General features: G+C 37.6%; 1 protein-coding gene across 1 annotated transcript in view; it reads left to right on the top strand.

Annotated features, from left to right (window-relative positions):
* Positions 1–20,001, top strand: part of LOC116900614 (solute carrier organic anion transporter family member 6A1-like) — a 73,825-nt gene that overhangs the window by 42,983 nt on the left and 10,841 nt on the right. Inside the window, exons 9-12 of the mRNA XM_032902333.1 lie at positions 991–1,144; positions 9,860–10,047; positions 13,409–13,473; positions 15,637–15,774. Coding sequence (XP_032758224.1) covers positions 991–1,144; positions 9,860–10,047; positions 13,409–13,473; positions 15,637–15,774 — 545 coding nt within the window. The remainder of the gene's footprint in view (positions 1–990; positions 1,145–9,859; positions 10,048–13,408; positions 13,474–15,636; positions 15,775–20,001) is intronic.

The raw sequence follows: 20,001 nt of genomic DNA, 5'->3' as shown, positions 1-20,001 counted from the left end.
CCTTTGTGTGCTTAATAACAAACTATGTTGAAAAACTGATGGTTTTTTTGAAAAGATTTTTAAGAGTACTTGCTCTACCTCTGGAGGTTCAGGTCTGGCCCAGTACCCACTTGGTGAATCATAACTCTATTATGTCTATTCCAAATAGACCCAGTGCCTTTCTTTTGCTTGCATGGGTGCTGCACTCATGCGGTACACATATATACAATTGAGCCAAGGACACACATATAAGATAATTCTAAAGTAGTTACATTAACAACTTTAATACAGTTTAAATATCCTACTTTTACTACATAAGACTCATGAAAACGTATGTCCCTATAAGAACAAATAAAGATCAGTAATGCAAAAGAAGCCAGGAAACTTTAAGTGTCGTGCAATTACTTTTTATGAAATCCCAACAGATGAACAGGAAGAGAGTACTAATAAGTAATAATATGTGGTAAGTAAGTACTAAAAAAGTAAATAAGTACTAAGGTGGTAAAGTAACTCTTTGAAGAGGTCAGCCCATTTGAAGTAGTTATGATTTCATTCATTAAAAAATCTCTGAAGAAAATTTCATTACAGCATCAAAATAATCCATGAGGTATGTTTAAAAGTTTTTCTATTCTATTTAGCTTCTGTGTTTAAATATTCACCCACATGTAGGTTTACATACTATATACATGGCTGGTGCCTGGAGAGAGACCATAAGAGGGCATCAGACTCCCCCGGATTGGAGCTACAGATGGTTGTGGACTGCCATGTGGATGCTTGCAATGGCATTTTGCTCCTCTGAAAGAGCAAGAAGTGATTTTAAGAGCTAAACCACGTCTCCAGGACTAGAGAGTGGTACACTCTTAAATGTGCATTTTATTGTGTTTTTACACCTTAGTAACTTTGTGAAAAAAATATTTCCATAAGCAAACTGATGGATCTTGTGGCTACCTGCCGTCCACATTAACAATTTAAATGATGGTATTGTAACTGTGCCTAATCTCAACTTCACAGCTTAGGCAAACTTGGAAACCTTACAGCTGCATGCAATTATCACTGCGGTTGCACAACTTCTCTCTATAGTTCTGTGTGTGGAAGAGATGAAAAAGAGTATTTCTCTCCCTGCTTTGCAGGATGCTCTGCTACGAAAGTACAACAGAATGAAAAGGTACATTTTCTCATGCTGCTTCTCCCTGTAAGGTGCTTAATGTGTTAGGTGCCGACCAGACTTTACTCTTTCCTCTCCAAAAGTTTGCTTTTATATGTTCCCTAATTAATTTTAACAACATGAAAATAAAACTTAGTTTTGGTTTGCCGAATTCCCTTTCAGCAGCACTCACTGTGCTTGGAACACAAGCTTTCACACACACAAGGGTCGCCAGTGCTACCCCGCGAGTCATTTTTTCTTTCAAATGTGCCTTCTGCTGAGATTCAAAATGCCTACTCTGTATTTTCCTGATATTTCTCTATTTCTGCTACACAGCAATTCAGATATGAATATGATTTTTTTTAATTGGGGTGTTGAAACCAGTGCTCTACCACTGAGCTACATCCCCAGTCCCCAGGTTTTGGTTGTGCACTAGATCTCACCATATATGTATGTGTGAATATAGAATATATATATTCTAGAAAACTAGGAGCTATAGAGAACTCATATGAATGGGAGAAATGTGACTTAACCGAATCAAATATGCTAAAATTTTTATTGCATATCTCATGGTAGTGACTTGAACCTTCCTACTACTTCCAGGACTGCTGCTGCCACTCACAACTGATTTCTTTTTCTTTTTCTTTTTCTTTTTTTAATCCGGTTTCTGTTGTAGAGGGCAATTGCTTATTCTACCACTTGTCTAAATTTGTACGGTTCTCTTTGTAAAATTTTGTGTGTATGCATGCTTTGATGTGTGTGCGTGTGTGTGTGTGTGTGTGTGTGTGTGTGTGTGTGTGCACCTGCATACACACACACACATGCAAACATGAGGCACATCTGTACATGCATGGTAGTATTGGATTCTTCAAAATGGAAGAAGTATTCAGATAGAAATTAAGTAAATGGCGTACTGCTGACAGGACAATGTCTGACAATGTCATTCATCAGGATCAGTCCACCGTGAGTTTTGATGGAGTCTTTCTTTCATAGACTTGGAGCTCTTCCAAGTGGGCTAGAGTACGTGGCCCCTAAAGCCCCAGGGAATGACAAATCTCCTTATTTGCAGCAGTGGAATTAATTGGAGCATACCACCATGCCAGACTTTTAATGTGGGTGCCAGTGATCAAAACCAGTACCCCATTCTTGGCAACTCACTGACTGAATTACCTCCCCCGCCCCTAGGTACATGTTTCACATTTGCTAATTATGTTTTCTTTAGTTTTTACCTTTACACTAAAACAAAATATGGACTTAGGTACTAAAAAGTCTTGTGTTTCTTTTCCTCTGTCTCCTCATTTTTCGCAAAGTAAGGAGAGCGATAAATAAATTTACTGATTCTTAGACATTAGGTCAACATGCTTAGAAGTGTTTAGTACTATAACAAGATTTTTAACAAGCATGAAAATGAACCAGAATTATGACATATATAAAAACCATTCTTAAAAAATGTCATATGTTCAAATAATATTTAAGTCATTAAAATATGGGAGAAATCTAAATGTAATTAAACAGCACTATTATTGTTCTTAATCATTTACCATGTCTAACCTACTAATTAAATTATAAGTGATAGTTTGGACATGATTTGAAGATGTCCCTCCAAAGTTAATGTGTCAGAGTATTCGTCCAGATTAGGATGGATATGGAGGAGAGGCCAAGTGGGAGGTTGGAATAGTTATTTTTTTAACTTTCTACTGATTCTTTATGAGTTTCCAATTATGTACCCCAGTCCCACTCATCTCCTTTCCCTTCATTTTTGCCCTCTGCTCTTGCAACCTTCATCCCAAAAGAAAGTATAAATATAGACAAAAAAATAAATAAAACAAAACAGAAGACATTTCATTGGGAATCCTACAATACACCCTTCTGTCCGCCCATCTACACACACAGATGTTCTTTATAAGGAGGCATTGGTCTGGTTCAGGGTCTCTGACTTCTCTTACATCATCAGTAATGGATCCTAATTGGGAATACTCCCTGTTAACATGTTGTTGCCCTGTGTCATGTAGATCCTCCAGCTTTGTTTCAGGAGGACTGATGCTTTCAGATAGTCCAAGTGTGCACAGATGCTGTGGTTTTGGGGCGGGCCACTAAAAAAGCCCAGGATTAGTGCCTGGGTCATAGCTAAACTGGTCAGTCTGTCAGCTGTCCCTTATCCACACCAGCAGAGTTTGCTCTCCAGCACTGTTCCAGCTAGCCACCCAATCTCAAAGTCAGCAGGAGGCAGGGTCAACTATTCTACTCTCATGCCCACATGGCTGACTCACTCATAGCCCATACCTACACCTCTAGGGTCAACTTCACAGTGCTGTTCAATCTAGGCATGGGACTCTCTCAAGTCCTGCAGATAGTGAGGGCCTGGCCAGTTCTCCCTCTCATAGTCTTTGTGCTGGCTCACCCCTGTCTTTGCCATTAGGGCCAGATCCACTGTGTTGCCTCAGTGAGATACAGGGCTTGCTTTTCCAAATGCTATATCCATGAAGGGGTAGGGCTTTTCTCGGGATCTCAGGACCAGCTCTACTGACTACTTCAGATGGCAAGGGGTCAGGGGGAAAAGCATTACCCCCGTGCCCATGCCACTTCACAGCAGATGAGTGGCTGACCAACTCTGCTTAGCTCTTGCTCACTGAAACGGGCTCACCTGAGCTTCTCGTGCCAGGGCCAGCTATTCACTAAGACACTAAGCACATTGTCAATCTAGAGCTACTCTCCTTTGTGGGAAATTTATCTAGAGGAATTCCTTATGATTTTATTACATGTCTACAAGGCACAATTAATACATAATGCATACTGAGTATAAAAAATGATTTCATAAAATATCCAAACATAGAGTTTATGATAGCATTTAACACTTAAAAATGGGAGAAATAAAATATTTGCAGTGAAGAGTGTACCTAGAGAAGTTGTATAAAAAGACAATAAAACATTTCAAATAATAGGTTTGAAGCAAAATTGACAAAAGCAGACTATGCTTATACAAATTTGTTATGAGTCAAACTGAATAATGTAAGGAATTAGCATTGATTTCAAATAAGAAACGACTAAAACAACAAAATAATTTTGGGAAAACTAAGGAGAAACACTACCTTTACTAAAATTTAAAAGAAAATGTCTTTCCTTCATATTAGTAATCTGGAGAATGGGGCTCCTTGAGAACACATATTTCTAAAAATGCTCATTTTCTTTACAAATTTATGTAACATAAACACTTGTTCTTTTCTTTATGATCTTGTATCTTGAACAGGTTTTTACATTTTTTTATGTTTTGATGTGGTATTATTTTATTTCTGCCTGAAGAATTTATCCATCATTTTTGAAATATATTCACTAGGCCCGGGAGGCTAGGTTACGTGCTCTTCACCCCACCTCCCTGGGAAGTCGAAATTCACAGTCGTAGACTTTTCTGTATTGTGACAAATACCTGAGAGAACATATTTGAAAGAAGAAATTTTGTTTTTGCTCCTGCTTTCAATTGTTTGTCCATTGTAGTTCGCTTGCATTAGTTAAGTCTGTGGAGGGTCACCGATGTGGATCAGGGCTCCTCACCTTACTGCATTCAATAAGGAGGGGGGAAACAATGTGCTTGCCTGGGCTAGCTGATGTCCAGCACTTTCCTTTCTTTCCAGCCACTTTGTATTTGGCATAGTGTGCACACTGAATTCCACAAAGTAACCTCTGAGAAATCATCTCATATACACACAGGACAAACTGACAATAAAAATTCACCACCACAGAGCCGTATTATCTTGTCTGTCCCCCAGACACTTAGAATTTTATCTTTGTGCTTTCTGTAGAAGCAGGAATTTTTCATTTTCCCCCTCTGCGATTTACCATGTATCTTAAGTCTGAATCAATATCAATTATTTGCTATCCTATCTCGACCTAGGAAATTATGATTAAACTTTTGATATTGAGTAACATTGTTATGATCCCTCAACTCTAAGTTCAAAACCCCAAACACAGCTTGACTCAGTTGCATAGAAAGAAGTCAGAGTAGAGTGCCAAGCTCTGTTCTGTCCAGAAACTGAGAAGGAATGACTTGTAAATGCATCTGGATTCTCTGAACTTAATAACATCTGTATTTCTTTGCTAGCTTTCCTCAGAGGCAGTCTTAGCTTTTATGGATCACTCATTCTTTAAGAGGGGAACCCTTTTCCTCAAGGCCAACAAAAGAGAATCTTAAGTTGCCCGCTTTGAATATCTGGTGTCAGGAAATGCCTGGTAGAGTTTGAAGCTGCCTAGTCAGGTAAGGCTTACCTAGAGTAGTCTTTTTTCCCCATCATACTTGAAATGCACTAACAGTCATGGAATCTTTGCCGTAGGTATTATGAAGTTAGCTGATAGAAGGAATCATCGTAGCCATCTTGAATTTCTTCCTTGCCACAGATGGGAGGGGGCTTCTACACTATGCCTTATCTTTTAATATTTCCTATAGGTTTTCAACTCTTTTCCTTTTAAAAAAAATAGGATCGTTTCTCACAGAATAAATCCTGCTCAGTTTCCTTTACCTACACTCCTCCCAGTTCCCCTCATTTCAGCACTCCCCCAGATCCAATCCCATTCTGTTTCCTCTTTAGAAAAGAGCAGACCTCTATGAGACAACACTCAAATGGGACAAAACAAGATATAACAAAACTAGGCAAAATCCTTCATATTCAATCTGTACATGGAAAACCAAGAGTAGGAAAAGAGTACCTCGAGCAGGTAAAACAGTTGGAGGTACACCCCTTCCATTGTTATGAGTCCCACAAAACCAGGAAGCATGTTAGGCCATAAAATAAACACAGAGGACCTGGTGCAGACCCTTGCAGACCGTGCTTTCTACTTCAGTCTCTTTGAAATCATGCGAGCTCTGCATAGTTGACTCAGTGGACCAGGTTCTCTTACTATCTTCCATCCATCAGACTCCTGCAATTTAATCTCTCCCTCTACTGCAGGGTTTCCCTATATCCCAGTGGAGGGACCTAATGAGTTCTCCAATTTAGACTCTGTCTCTGTCTCTGCGGTTCTCTGCACTACTGATGGAGGGGGCCTCTCTGATGACAACTAGAGATGGCTCTAATCTATGAGTATAGCAGAATATCATTAACAATCGCTTTATGTTGTTGTGGTTGTTGTTGTTTTAGTTGTTGTTGTTGTTGTTGTTGTGGTCAGTCGTGTTTGGTTCTGGTCTAGGTCACTGGGCTATCCAGTGTCCAGGTCTTGGACATTCAGGCAGTGTAGGTCATGGGCTTCCTCTACTGGCGTGGGCCTCCAGTTAAACCAAACATTGGTGGATTACTACTACTCCAAGTTCTGCACCATCATTGCCCCAGCACATCTGGCTGGCAGGATTGTAGGTTGGGAGTTTTGTGGCTGGGTTGTGTCCCAGTTTTGTTTTTCAGAGGCTGACAGAATATCATCTTGTACAAAAAGAAACAGAACAGTGGTTCTTAGTCTTGCCCATGCAAGACTCTATAATATAATATATAACGCAAGAACTCTATAATACCCTTCCTCATGTTATGCTCACCCTAAGCCACAAAATTATTTCCTTTGTACTTCATGACTATAATTTTGCTACTGATATAAGTAATAATGTAAATACCTGGTATATGATATAGCTGCTATGCAACTCTTACAAATAGGTCATTCACTTTTTTAACAGCTAAGTAATACCCCATTATGTAAACACACCACATATTCTATATTCTGTCAAGTTACATCTAGGTTAGTTGAAATTTCTGACTATTATATATAAAACCACAGTGAACACACTTGAGCACTTATCCTTGTGGTAGGATAGAGCATCCTTTGGGTATATGCAAACATGTTATAGCTGTGTCTTAAGTTAGGTTGATATCCAATTTTTTGTGCAATGATTTCTACTGTGACTGTACAAATTTTTATTCCCACCATCCATGTTGGAGAGTTCCTCTTGTTCCACATCCTTACCACCATGACTGTCACTTATGCTATTTATCTTAGCCATCTGACAGGTTTAAGATAATATGCCAAGAGTTGTTTTGATTTGCTTTTCCCTGATGGCTAAAGATGGCAACCATTTCATTAAGTGTATCTCAGCCATTTGCAATTCCTTTGTTGAAAATTCTGTTTACAACTGTACTTCCTATTCAATTGGATTATTTGGAGTTTCGGTACCTAATTTCTTGAGTTCATATATTTTGAATGCTAGACCACTATTGGATATGGAGTTCACCAAAATCTCCTCCTATTCTGTAGACTGCATCTTTTTCCAGTTGATGGTTTCCTTTGCCTCACAGAAAACTTTCATTTACATGTGGTCCTATTTATTAACTGATGATAGTGTCCATTTCTGGCTTCATTATTAAAAATCAGGTGTCCATATTTATATGATTGAATGCCTGGGTCTTCAATTTGATTCCATTGACCAACATGTCTTTTCTATGCTAATACCATACACTTGTCATTTCTAATCCTGTGTGGTGCAACTTGAAATTGGTGCAGGACGATACGTCCAGCAGTTTACTTTTTATTTTTTTATTTCTTTTATTTTTCAGGACTGTTTAGCTATCCTGGGTTGTTGTGTTTACATATGAATTTGAGAATTGTTCTTTCAATTTCAGTAAATAATTCTGTTGGGGATTGCATTGAATTTATATTTTGGTAGAATTGTCATTTTTATAATGGAAACCTACCAACCCATGAGCATGGAAAAATTTGTCTATCCTCTGATGTTTACTTCAGTTTCTTTCTTCAAAGATTTGAAATTATTACCATGCGAGCCTTTCACTGACTTGGCTAGAGTTACAACAGAACATTTTATAGTATTCATGGCCACTGTAGGGCATTGTTTCCCTGACTTCTTTCTCGCCTCATGTGTCATGTGGGTATGGGAACACTACTGATTTCTGTGAGTTAATTTTGTATCTAGCTACTTTTCTGAAAGTGTTTCTCCACTGTAAATGTTTTCTCGTGGAATGTTTCCGGTCACTGAGAGCACTGTCATCTGTAAATAAATATACTTTGACCTCTTCCTTTCTAATTTGGAATTCCTTGGTCTTTTTCCATGTATTATTGCTGTAGGTAAGACCTCAAGTCCTCTACTGAACAGATATGGGAAGTGTGGACAACCTTATCTTGTTCCTGACGTTAGTGAAACAGCTTTGGGGTTCCCTCCATTTAGTTTGATGTTGTCTGTAAGCTTATTTTTAATTGCCTTTGTTATGTTCTTTTCATCCTTCATTTCTCCGGATCTTTTATTATGAAGGGTGTTAGATTCTGTCAGTGTTTTAGGCATATAATGCAATGACATTGTGTCATTTTCTCTTTCATTTTCTTTGTATAGTTGATGACATTAGCTACTTTATGTCTCCCTGGGATGAAGCCTAGTAGATCATGAAAGATGATCATTTTAATCTGTTCTTGGGTTTTGTTTGCAAGTTCTGTATTGACTATGTTTATGTCTATTTTCACTAGAAAAATTGGTACTGAACCTAGTTTTCTTTCCTTGTTGACTCATTTTTGTTTGTTTTGTTTTGTTTTCTTAGTATCAGAGTAACTCTGGCCCCATGAAATTAATTGGCCAATGTTGCTTATGTTTCTATTTTGTGAAATAATTTAAGGATTATGTTTTTAACACTTTTTTGAAAGTCTGGAACACTAAATCGATCTGTATATATTTATTTATTTTTATTTATTTTTTTGGTTGGGAGACTCTTAATGACTGGTATAGTTCACTAGGTTTTATGTGGTTTATAGTTCATATTAGTATGTGCTACGTGTGTGTGTGTGTGTGTGTGTGTGTGTGTGTGTGTGTGTGTCTGTGGGTTTCTGCTTCCCCAGTTCTGTATCCTCTCACTCTTTCTATTATGCTTAGTAAAAATCAACTCTGTTCATGATTGTACACAAAACAAAAGTATTAACATGATTGCAGAATCTTTCATAGTCTTGTTATTGTCCATATTTCAAATTTCAGATAAAATCAATTAATAAAATGAATAATTATATTACTTTTAATTGACTTTAATTAAAATGGATGTCCAATAAATATAAAACTAAAATAAGTTGACTACTATTCCTCAAGCTTGTAAAAGTCTTCCTTATTTATAATTAGATACCCACACACATCTAGATAAACAGTAATTTACCAACAGGTAAAATATGTCAGATTTTCCTAATAATCTTACATTTATAAATAATGTACGGCAGGTTTAGCATGAGAATATTTATTAAAATTAGGCATTCTAACCTGGGTGTGAAGGCATATGCCTTAGTTCCAATACTGTGGATACAGAAGCAGACAGACTTACATGAGTTCAAGGCTACATGGTGAAGCCTTCATAAAGAAATGCTGAGAATAAAAAACAAATAAACAAACAAACAAAGAAAAAACAGATTACTTCACAAAGAGCACACCGACTGCTTATCCAATACCAAATGGTCAGACATAAATTGTACATACAAGTAATATTACATAGACTGAGAAACTTGCATTCATGTGTGTTTCTGGGTACAAAACAATGCATAAAACAATTAAAGAGGAAGGGGTTACAAATTTAAAATAGAGACACATAGAAGGCTTTAAGAAGAGGAAAGGGAGGGGAAAATGAGATTATATTTTAATATCACCAAAGAAAATGTTATAAAAGCAAAAGCAAACAAAATCCTTGAAAGTCTCTGTTAGAAAATAATTTAGTTTTTATTCTTGTCATAATAAGGCTATTGTCTCCTGAATCTTCCTGAAATACTGTTTTGTTTCAATGTTAATAGACATACTACAATTGTTCTTGCATTAAAGAAGGATTGACCACTTCAGATGCCGATGGTCACTTTATTGATGCTACTGATGGAACATGTAATAGCAACTGTCTTACTTTACCTTTGTTTTTTGCCTTTTACTTTTCTGCAACTGTGTTTTCTACTATGTGTAGTACACCCATCATCCTGATTATCCTTCAGTAAGTATGTAATTTTCAAAATTATTCAATACTTAATGCATAAGAATGATAGATTTAGAAATAGTTCAGATTTTTACAGCAAATAATTTCCTGTGTTTTGCAGTAGAAATATAAAGAGAAAATATTTATATTGTTGAAATTTATGTCAATGTATAGTTTTTCCCTTTAATTGTTTTTGTATAACATGTACAGATGCTACAGTTAGTCTCACTTTAATTTAATGTGCACAATTTTAGAATTGCATGTATTGTTCTCCATATATCAAATATAGGTATCTATGCACCATTAAACAATATAAATTTAAAAGAAGCCTTTGATTATATTTACCTTGTAGAATATACACGACGAATACACAGACAAGAAAATTTTAAATTTTATCATTGATATGAGTGTAAATTTGACTCACTGGTATAGGTACTTAACTGTAATTTCACATTAAAGCTGGGCCATAAGAAAACATAAATGTCATCCACAAAGATGTACAGTAACTTTTACAGTTTCAATTTATCATTCTGAAATGATGCAACAATTGTCCTTCATGTGCTCATTCAGAATATGCTAAGGACACCTCAAGTCCTATTTTACTCTGGAAACATAAGAAAATGGCATTATTCTATACTTACTCTGTCAAGTGCTTAACAAGTCTGCCTGTGACTTAACTATTCCAGGGAGGCTGACCAACAAGAAAAAGAAAAAAATAAACAATAGCTTAATCTGGCATGGTCTTAGGGTCTTAGTTAGTTGTGGAGTAAATGTACAGAGAGAAATTATAGAATATTCTAGCATATATATATATACATATATATATATATGAATTATGGAAAAAAGTAGGAGATGAGATGAGAAGCAATTGGAGGGGAAGAAAAATAGGGGAGGATTTGGTCATAACACACAATATGCATAATAAATTTCTCTACAAAAGATGAGAAAATGATGAAATACATACTTTGTTTTTTATTTGTGGTAGTGGTAGTTCCTGTATTTTATTTTGTTTTGTATTTGGTGGATAGGGTCTTCCTATATCACCCAAGATGGCCTTCAACATGTTTCCCTTCTGCTTAGCTTCTCCAGGGTTTGGGGTGCAGTCAGACACATATCTTGGTAGGGTAGTTTGAAGATAGTATAGAAATGGAATTAAAAGTGGAGAAAACAGAAAGAGAGGGTGAAATAATATTTAGAGACAGTTTCAGAGAGTATGTTTGTGAAGTATTTGTCTATGTTAAAAGGGTGAGAGTTGTAAGTTAGATATAATATGATCCAGGATCATACTCGGACTTCTCATTTGTGCAACTAAAAGAATAATTCTATTAACTTGAATAAAATATTCAAGGAAAAGAAAAGGGGGATAAAAACCACAGTTGAGTTGATGAAATGTCTCAGTGAGTACAGACACTTGCTAAGTCTGTGGGCCTCAAGTCAATTCCTTCGTACTCACATGGTAGAGGAAAAAAAATACCACATCTAGAAAGATTTCCATTGTGCTCTGCAGTATTCTTCCTGCCCTCTCCCTCCCTCTCCTCTCCCTCTCCCTCTCCCCTCTCCCTCCCTCTCCCTCCCCTCTCCTCTCCCTCCCTCTCCCTCCCCCCTCCCTCTTTCTCTTCCCCTCTCCCTCCCTTTTCTCTCCTCCCCTCCCCCTCTCTCTCTGATACACACACGCGCCCACACACACCCTCTTTGTCTCATTCATAAACACACATATGAATACATTTTTAGTAAAAATATGACTTCATTAAAATTGATGTGAAATAACCAAGGAAATGTACTAAGCAGAGAGAGGGGGGAGGGAATTATATTCCAGAAATGTGACTTTGAGTCTTCTCACTTTTATTGGTTATTAAAGTGAAGAAAGCGTGGCATGCCTCCATGCACACACATTTTTTGTAAGCTTTGAGATAAACAAAATAGAAAAGTTTGAAATTGCATATGTAAAAATTGAAGCTATACTGGAATTTCAGCTATTATGTTCACAATAAAGTTTATAGGGAATAACAAACAAATGTGTTATTCCCAACACTGAGTACTGAAGCTGAAACATCATGCGTTTGAAGCAAGTCTGGATGATTCAGTGATTCTTTGTTCAAAAGAAAACAAGAAGAAATATGAAGAACACCTCAGAATTTACAAACATCATAATTTTTTTGTATGTAATTCTACTCAGAATATGAGGACACTACATTGATCAACATTGCATAAAAGGTGATAAGACTAAGTTGCTCTGGAACTGATGTAGAAGATAAAGAAAATGCCCAGGATGTCCCTGATATAACAAATTTCAGAATGTTATAAAAAATAAATATTCAGAAAATGAATGTATCTATCTGTAAGGATATCTTTCTGTGTGGCTTGCTCAATTAGATTTGTTTGTATTATGTGGGTGAGTGTCTTCTTATCTAAATGACATAAAGTTATTCTTTTATTCATTTTAATTTGGAGTTGTGACTATAATAAGGGTACCAAATAGAAGAGGGGGAAACACAGAAGTTAGAATGATTCAAGTTGAATAAAGCTACAACCAAATGTAGGCTGTCTGTGAGGAATGCCATTGTATAGTGTGCTATCCCGTGCTCTGCAGGGAATGAATGAGAGAGAGAGAGAGAGAGAGAGAGATGGAGAGACAGAGAAAGACAGAGACAGAGAGAGACAGAAAGACAGAGACATAGACAGAGAGACAGAGAGACAGAGAGAGAAACAGAAAGAGAGAGAGAGAGAGAGAGAGAGAGAGAGAGAGAGAGAGAGAGAGAGAGAGAGAGAGCCCTCTGTGGAACTCAATCACCCCAAGTAACCGTGGGCAGAAACCTGAAAGTAAAGAATGACTTTAAGCTGTCTTCTTCATTCACAGTGCCATTTAGTGAGAACCCAGTCAAAAGCCAGAATGTGGCGTGTAGACTTACTGATATAATTTATGGAGTGCAGAATCCACCAGAAAGAGCAAACTAGAAAAATTCAGAGTAGACTTAACGATGCTGAAATAGACTCTAAGCAATACCATGCCTGACAGAGGAAGGAAAGTAAATGTGAGAGCTAAAAAGAGCTAAGTTGTTTCAGGAAAGGGCAAACTTGATCCATAACGTTTTCTCTTGGGAAAACATAAGGTAAGTTCTTTCTGTGTGTCTTGCTCAATTAGATTTGTTTGCATCAATGTGGGTGAGTGTCTCCTTATTTAATTGGTGTAAAGTTATTTGGGTTTTTACATGTCAGGTTATATAAAGAGAAAATGGGTAGATTTACACCATGTTCTTAGGACAAATTGAATTTTTCTGAACCAGCTGAATATTTGTGTATAAGTGAAGCATAATATATGCATTTAAAAACATAAACTGAGCACATGTCACTCATAGATATCGTTGCTATTTGCTTTCAGAAGTGTACCTGCCAATTTCAGTTCACTTGGCCTGGGCCTGACAGTTGCAATTACGAAATTTACTGGTATGTTATTTCAGCTACATTCAATATACCAAGTTGTTCATTTTTAATATGTAAAATTGCATCTATATTTACACTTAAAGGTAAATAATAATTTAGAATTATACAAAAAAATGACTGTGAGATTGTTCTGAGATAATTAGGACCCAATTGAATACAGAGAAAAATTAGGTAAAATAAAAGCCATCCTGTAAAGCAAAGTATTCATCAATGATATTGTGTTAGCTGAAGCCTTGCATTTGAAGCTGGAGTATCATTACACACAAGTTACACTGAAAGATCATGCAATGCATTCACCTGTGCAAAGAAATTGCATATTTTTGTTGTATGTTTCTGAAGTCCCTAAATGAAATGTGTTCTGTGAAATATTTCCCTAGTCATAGTTTTTTTTTACCATATTTATAGAAGTACTAATGGATTTCCTCCTGCAGAGCAGTTCTCTGGTTCAATCAAGAAAAGGGATTGGCTGTCCTTGTACACAGTCTCTCCATTAGTGAATCATGTACTGCCTGAAAGGTCTGTGCTGTAGTAGGGTCTGACCATGGAGAGTACTCTGGTTTACTCCTCAGTTAGTCTGCAGTAGCGACCCCAGCGCTATGTAACCAAAGTGTGTGATGATAAGTAATAAGGTCTCATTATCTAGTTGTAGATAATGACACTATGATCAATGACAGTAGACTATATTGTTTCAGGGGCTTCTAGAACCTCCCTCAAACACTGAGATTTTCATTTGATACTATAGTTGTCCAAAGAACAGCATTTTTTTTGTAATAATAGTGTACCTCTGTTCAAACTCTGAAATAATTCTCACCACATGATCCTGTTATACTGTACATGGACATATAACCAAAGGAATTAATACCTTATTCCAGAGAATCTCGCATATTCATGCTCATTGATTTTTATTTTGCATTATAGCTAGGAACAGAAGCAACTTAGATAGTCATCAGCTGATGAGTGGACCATAATAATGCAGACATATACAGCGTATAATATCACTTACCATTAAAGAAAATATGACATTGAAAAACTTGCAGGCAAGTGTACATAACCAAGAGGAATTATATTGAGTGGCATCACCCATATTCTGTATATTCATTTTCATATGTGGATCCTAGTGTCTGATCATTTTGTATTTTTAATACAAAGTACATGTTGAAACTGGAAATGCCCCTTTGATTGATAGGATGCACTTGGCTAAGGGTGATGATATAGTATAGGTGACATAAAAGTAGAGAGAGGGAATATAGGGAACAGAAGGGTTTGGGCAGGGAGTGAAAACAGAGCTTCAGAAAAAAGGGCCAGGGGAATCCTTAGAGAAAATGAAGCCTTCATGAAGAAGTTACATGGGGGGCAATGGTCTTGCAATGTCAGTAAAAGTATATAAAAGGGAATGATAAAACTACGTTATATGAAACCCAGAGGGAAATACAGGGTGCTATGATTTTAAGCAAATGGGAATGAGATGAATGACAGTAGCAATAATGGTTGTGTAAGCCAGAACTTAGAATAACAGATGATCTATAAAATCTCACTAGTTTTTAAGCTAAATTAAAAGACATGAATAGAAAATGTGTTTTAATTTAAGTGATAGCAATACATTGAACTAAAAATCTGTGTGTGTGTGTGTGTGTGTGTGTGTGTGTGTGTGCGAGCATGCACACAGGTTAGTGCCACATACAGATTCACACACCCACTGGATAATCTTGAAATATATTTTCTAGGGATATGAGAAGCATTCTATAGAAATATAGTCAAAAGAATGCCATCACATAATATTATGAAGTCATTTCAGTCACTAAACTTCTCATAGTTATATCTCTAAAGATAGTGGGAGTCACAAAATCATGTAATTTCGTTATTTTGTTCTAAATAGTTCTGCTAAATATTTCCCCAAAATTCAAAATCTACTTTAGGATATCTTATAAATAATACCATGGACAGAAATCTAAAATAATTATAAACTACTAATATTGGTATACATGCAAGGATCAGGATATTGATGGCCAGGGTTGTTGAGAGAAGTAATAAAAGTCTATTACAGATTTTAAATAATGTGTTTAGAATATTGTACATGTGTGTGTGTGTGTGTGTGTGAATGTGTGTTGAGAAGAAATTATTCTAACTTTTTTCATGAATAACTTATAATCATTGACCCTTTTACAGCATCCGTCCCTGAACCAGCATTGTTTGGAACTGCATCATCAGTAGCTTGTAAATTCTGGGACATCAATGCATGTGGAATCAGAGAAAAGTGTTGGATCTATAATAAGACAAAACTAGTCCATGTATTTATTGGAATTTGTAAGTGATATGAATTGTATCAATTTAAACAAATGCAGTAGTTTTTTGAAATTTCAATTGCTTACACCATGGTAATAATTAACTATGAATAAGTACTTTGACAATAAAGACATATATAATTGTGTAGGAAGTATTTCATATACATGAACTACAGAAATTATGTAAATATTTGCATTATTATGTTAAATGTATGCTAGTGTTTTGCGTTATATTTTAAGAACAGGTGATAATATAATTTTAATTTGTTAATTCATTTACTTTTTTTTTCTTTTTATCGGAGCTGGGGACCGAACTCAGGGCCTTGCACTTGCTAGGCAAGTGCTCTACCACTGAGCTAAATCCCCAACCCCTCATTTACTTTTAAATTAAGATTTTCTTATGAGTTTTTGTTTAGGTTTACAGTGTTAAATGTTAGAGATATTTGAATAAAAACTTGACAGTTGTACAGTGGTTTGAATAAGTATCACCCCTTAGATTCATGTGTTTGACTGCTTGGTTCATCAGGAATGACTTTTGGAGTAGGTGTGGCCCTTCTGGAGAAAGTATTACTGTGGAGGCAGGCTTACGACTTCCTGTACTCAGTCTATGTATACCCAGTGTAGCATGCGTTCCCCTGCTGCCTACAGCTCAAAATATAGTTCCTTTTCCATGACCATGTCTGCCTGAAGGCCAATGTGCTTTCTGTCATCTAATAATTGACTAAGTCTCAGATAGAGTAAACAAGTGCCGATGGAATTTTTTCTATGAGTTTCTGTGGGTCTTGGTGTCTCTTATGAGCAATAAAGTCCTAACTAAAAGAGAAGTGGTTACCAGAGACTAGAGCATTGCTCTGACAGCTCTGACCAGACTTTTGTTTGGAGGAATGTGGATTTAGGACTTTTGGTTAAGAAAGCAGTAGATTCCATTTGTCAACAAACAGGATCTCATAAAGCTGCAAAGCTTCAGTAAGGTAAAGGACACTGTCATTAGGACAAAACAGCAACCAACAGATTGGGAGAAGATCTTTACCAGTCCTACAACTGACAGAGGGCTTATATCCAACATATACAAATAATTCACAAAGTTAGACTCCAGAGAGCCAAATAACCCTATTAAAAATGGGGTATAAAGCTAAACAAACAGCTGAGGTGTGTTGAATTATCTGAGAAGCACCTATAAAAATGTTGAACATCCTTAGTCATCAGGGAAATGCAAATGAAAACAACCCTGAGATTCTACCTCACACCAGTCAGAATGGCTAAGATCAAAACCTCAGGTGACAGCAGATGCTGATGAGGATGTGGAGAAAGAGGAACACTCCTCCATTGTTGGTGGGATTGCAGACTGGTACAACCTCTCTGGAAATCAGTCTGGAGGTTCCTCAGAAAATTGGACATTGCACAACCTGAAGACCCAGCTATACCTCTCCTGAGAATATACCCAAAAGATGCTCCAATATACAACAAAGACACATGCTCCACTATGTACATAGCAGCCTTATTTATAATAGCCAGAAGCTGAAAGGATCCCAGATGCCCTTCAGCAGAGGAATGGATACAGAAAATGTGGTACATCTACACAATGGAGTACTACTCAGCTATCAAAAACAATGACTTCATGAAATTCATAGGCAAATGGAGTGAACTAGAAAATATCATCCTGAGTGAGGTAACCCAATCACAGAACAACACACATGGTATGCACTCATTGATAAGTGGATAATTTGGATATTCAAATGCTCGAATTACCCAAGATGCACAGACCACATGAAACTCAAGAAGGATGACCAAAATGCAGATGCTTCACTCTTTCTTTAAAAGGGGAACAAAAATATCCTTAGGAGGGATCGGGAGGCAAAGTTTAGAGCAGAAACTGAAGGAACAGCCATTCAGAGCCTGCCTCACATGTGGCCCATACACATACAGACACCAAAACTAGATAAGATGGATGAAGCTAAGAAGTGCATGCTGACAGGAGCTGGATATAGATATCTCCTGAGAGACACAGCCAGAATACAGCAAATACAGAGGTGAATGTCAGAGGCAAACCACTGAACTGAGAACAGGACCCCCAGTGGAGGAATTAGAGAAAGGACAGAGAAGGCTGAAGTGGCTTGTGACCCCATATGAACAACAATGCCAACCAACCAGAGCTTCCAGGGACTAAACCACTACCCAAAGACTATACATGGACTGACCCTAGGCTCCAACTGCATATGTAGCAGAAGATGGCCTTGTTGGGGCACCAATGGAAGGGGAAGCCATTGGTCCTGCCAAGGTTGGACCCCCAGTGTAGGGGATTGTTGCGGGAGGTAGGTAATGAAGGGAGGTGGATGGGGAAGGGAACACCCATATAGAAGGGGAGAGGGAAGGGTTAGGGGGCTGATGGACAGGGAAACCAGTAAAGGGAATAACATTTGAAATGTAAATAAGAAATAGACAATTTCTACTTCCTTGTTTCTTTGTTTTCCGCTGCCCCAAGGATGGCTGCCTAGTCACTACTCAGGACTCAGGCGACTTCACCAGAACCTTCTCCCCATTTAAGTTGTAAAATACAGGTGAGCTCAGGTACAGGATAGGAGGAGGCCTGTCATTGGATGAGAAGGAAGGATGGGATGGAGAAAAGTTTGAAGAGGAGGAGACTGGAATGGAAAGGAGGAAAAGACAGGAGGGACAGAGAGAGAAGCTGTGGAGGGAGGAAATGGAAGCTGACGTTATGATTCCACGCTGTACCTTTACAGGCTGTTATGAATGCTCTTAAGGGATGGATGTGTGCTGGGCTTTGTATGTCTAGGTGGGCAGTTATATCTTATCAATTGGGTCAAAGGTTATTGTGTTGTGTGTTCTTTCATGTGTAGATTTGAGAGAGTATGAAGCAGTTAGTCTGGGCTGCCATGGAGTTGGGATGTGTGTTTCTGGCATGGAAACCTGCCTTGGGACCTGGATGGGGAGAGAGATGGCTGCCAGGCTCAGAGAGAGGCCATCGGCAGTGTTATATGGGATGGAGCAGAGCAGGTGAGAGACTTTGCTGACTGAGATTAAAATAACCAGCAGATATCTTGGGCCACTGCGGTGCCGGATCTAGTGGGATAAAAGACAAGTGTTTTATTTTTTATAATTTTACAACAACAACCTGGACCAGAGGTATCATTTGAAATGTAAACAAATGTAATGATTTTTTTTTAAAGTGTGAGTATTCCGTTTCCCCAAAAGTCCCAACCTTAAGTACCACATGTTGCCAGTTTTGGCTTGTCAAAAGCAGATTGTTAAATTTACTGCTCTTTGTAATCATAAACTTTTTTCAAAATTGTAAAAAAAAATAGGATGAAAGAAAGAAATATATAAAGAAAGAAAGAAAGAGCCAATTTAACAAAAATGTAAGAAAAAAAGAAAGCAGTGGAATGTTTTTAAGTGGCACTTAATGGACCATATTACTAGGAACATAGAGGAGGATGTTGCAAGGTCGATTTGAACTGTGGGTGCTGGGCTCAAGATGCTTAAAGAAGAGCTCATATCTGAAAGTGCTCTCCATGAGTCTCAGATAAACATGTGCATTCAGACTTTGCAGGGATGTTGCAGGTCCCTTTGCACTGTGAGGATGGGATGGTTATATTTACGTTAGGAGAAGGTCATAGATCTTGGCGGTCAGCGATGGATTGCTACAGATCGGATATTTATGCATTAGAAGTTTGACTGTATTGTATACCATGGTGATGAATATGTGACATCCTGAGGGACTTTGCTCATCGTTTAGATGCACAATTAACACTCCTGTTTAGTCACAGCAATCTCATTAGTAAGTGCTTACTGGGCCACACATATATTTTGTTCTTCTAAACATGTTGTTTTGCTCTTTCCTAACCAAGCTATAAACATACAAAGCCTTTCCATTCTGTTGCCTTTTATTCCACTGAAATTCTTAATTAAAACAGATAGAGGGGGCACATTGAGGGTGATATGCCTGCCCCTCTCTCATACCTCACAGCTTGTCTGACTCCCAGGACGTCTGCTGTAACCAGGAACACAGGGGAGACCTCTGCCCCAATACCTGACCCAGCTGGGACCACCAGAGAGCCCAGCAGACACCAGACCTCTCTGCTCTGCTGGAGCCATATCTTTCATCTGGTCTACAACTCCACCTAGGGAAGATCGGGTGCTACTGCCCCTGTTCCAAAACCAACAGCCTGTGTGTCTCCCAGGAGTTCTGCCATAACCAGAGACACAGGAGGTCTGCTCTAACCGGGCTCAT

This window comes from Rattus rattus, chromosome 5 (genome assembly GCF_011064425.1).
Source record: "Rattus rattus isolate New Zealand chromosome 5, Rrattus_CSIRO_v1, whole genome shotgun sequence".
In the NCBI taxonomy this organism is placed as follows: domain Eukaryota; kingdom Metazoa; phylum Chordata; class Mammalia; order Rodentia; family Muridae; genus Rattus; species Rattus rattus.
This window is presented reverse-complemented; position numbering and strand designations above follow the sequence as displayed.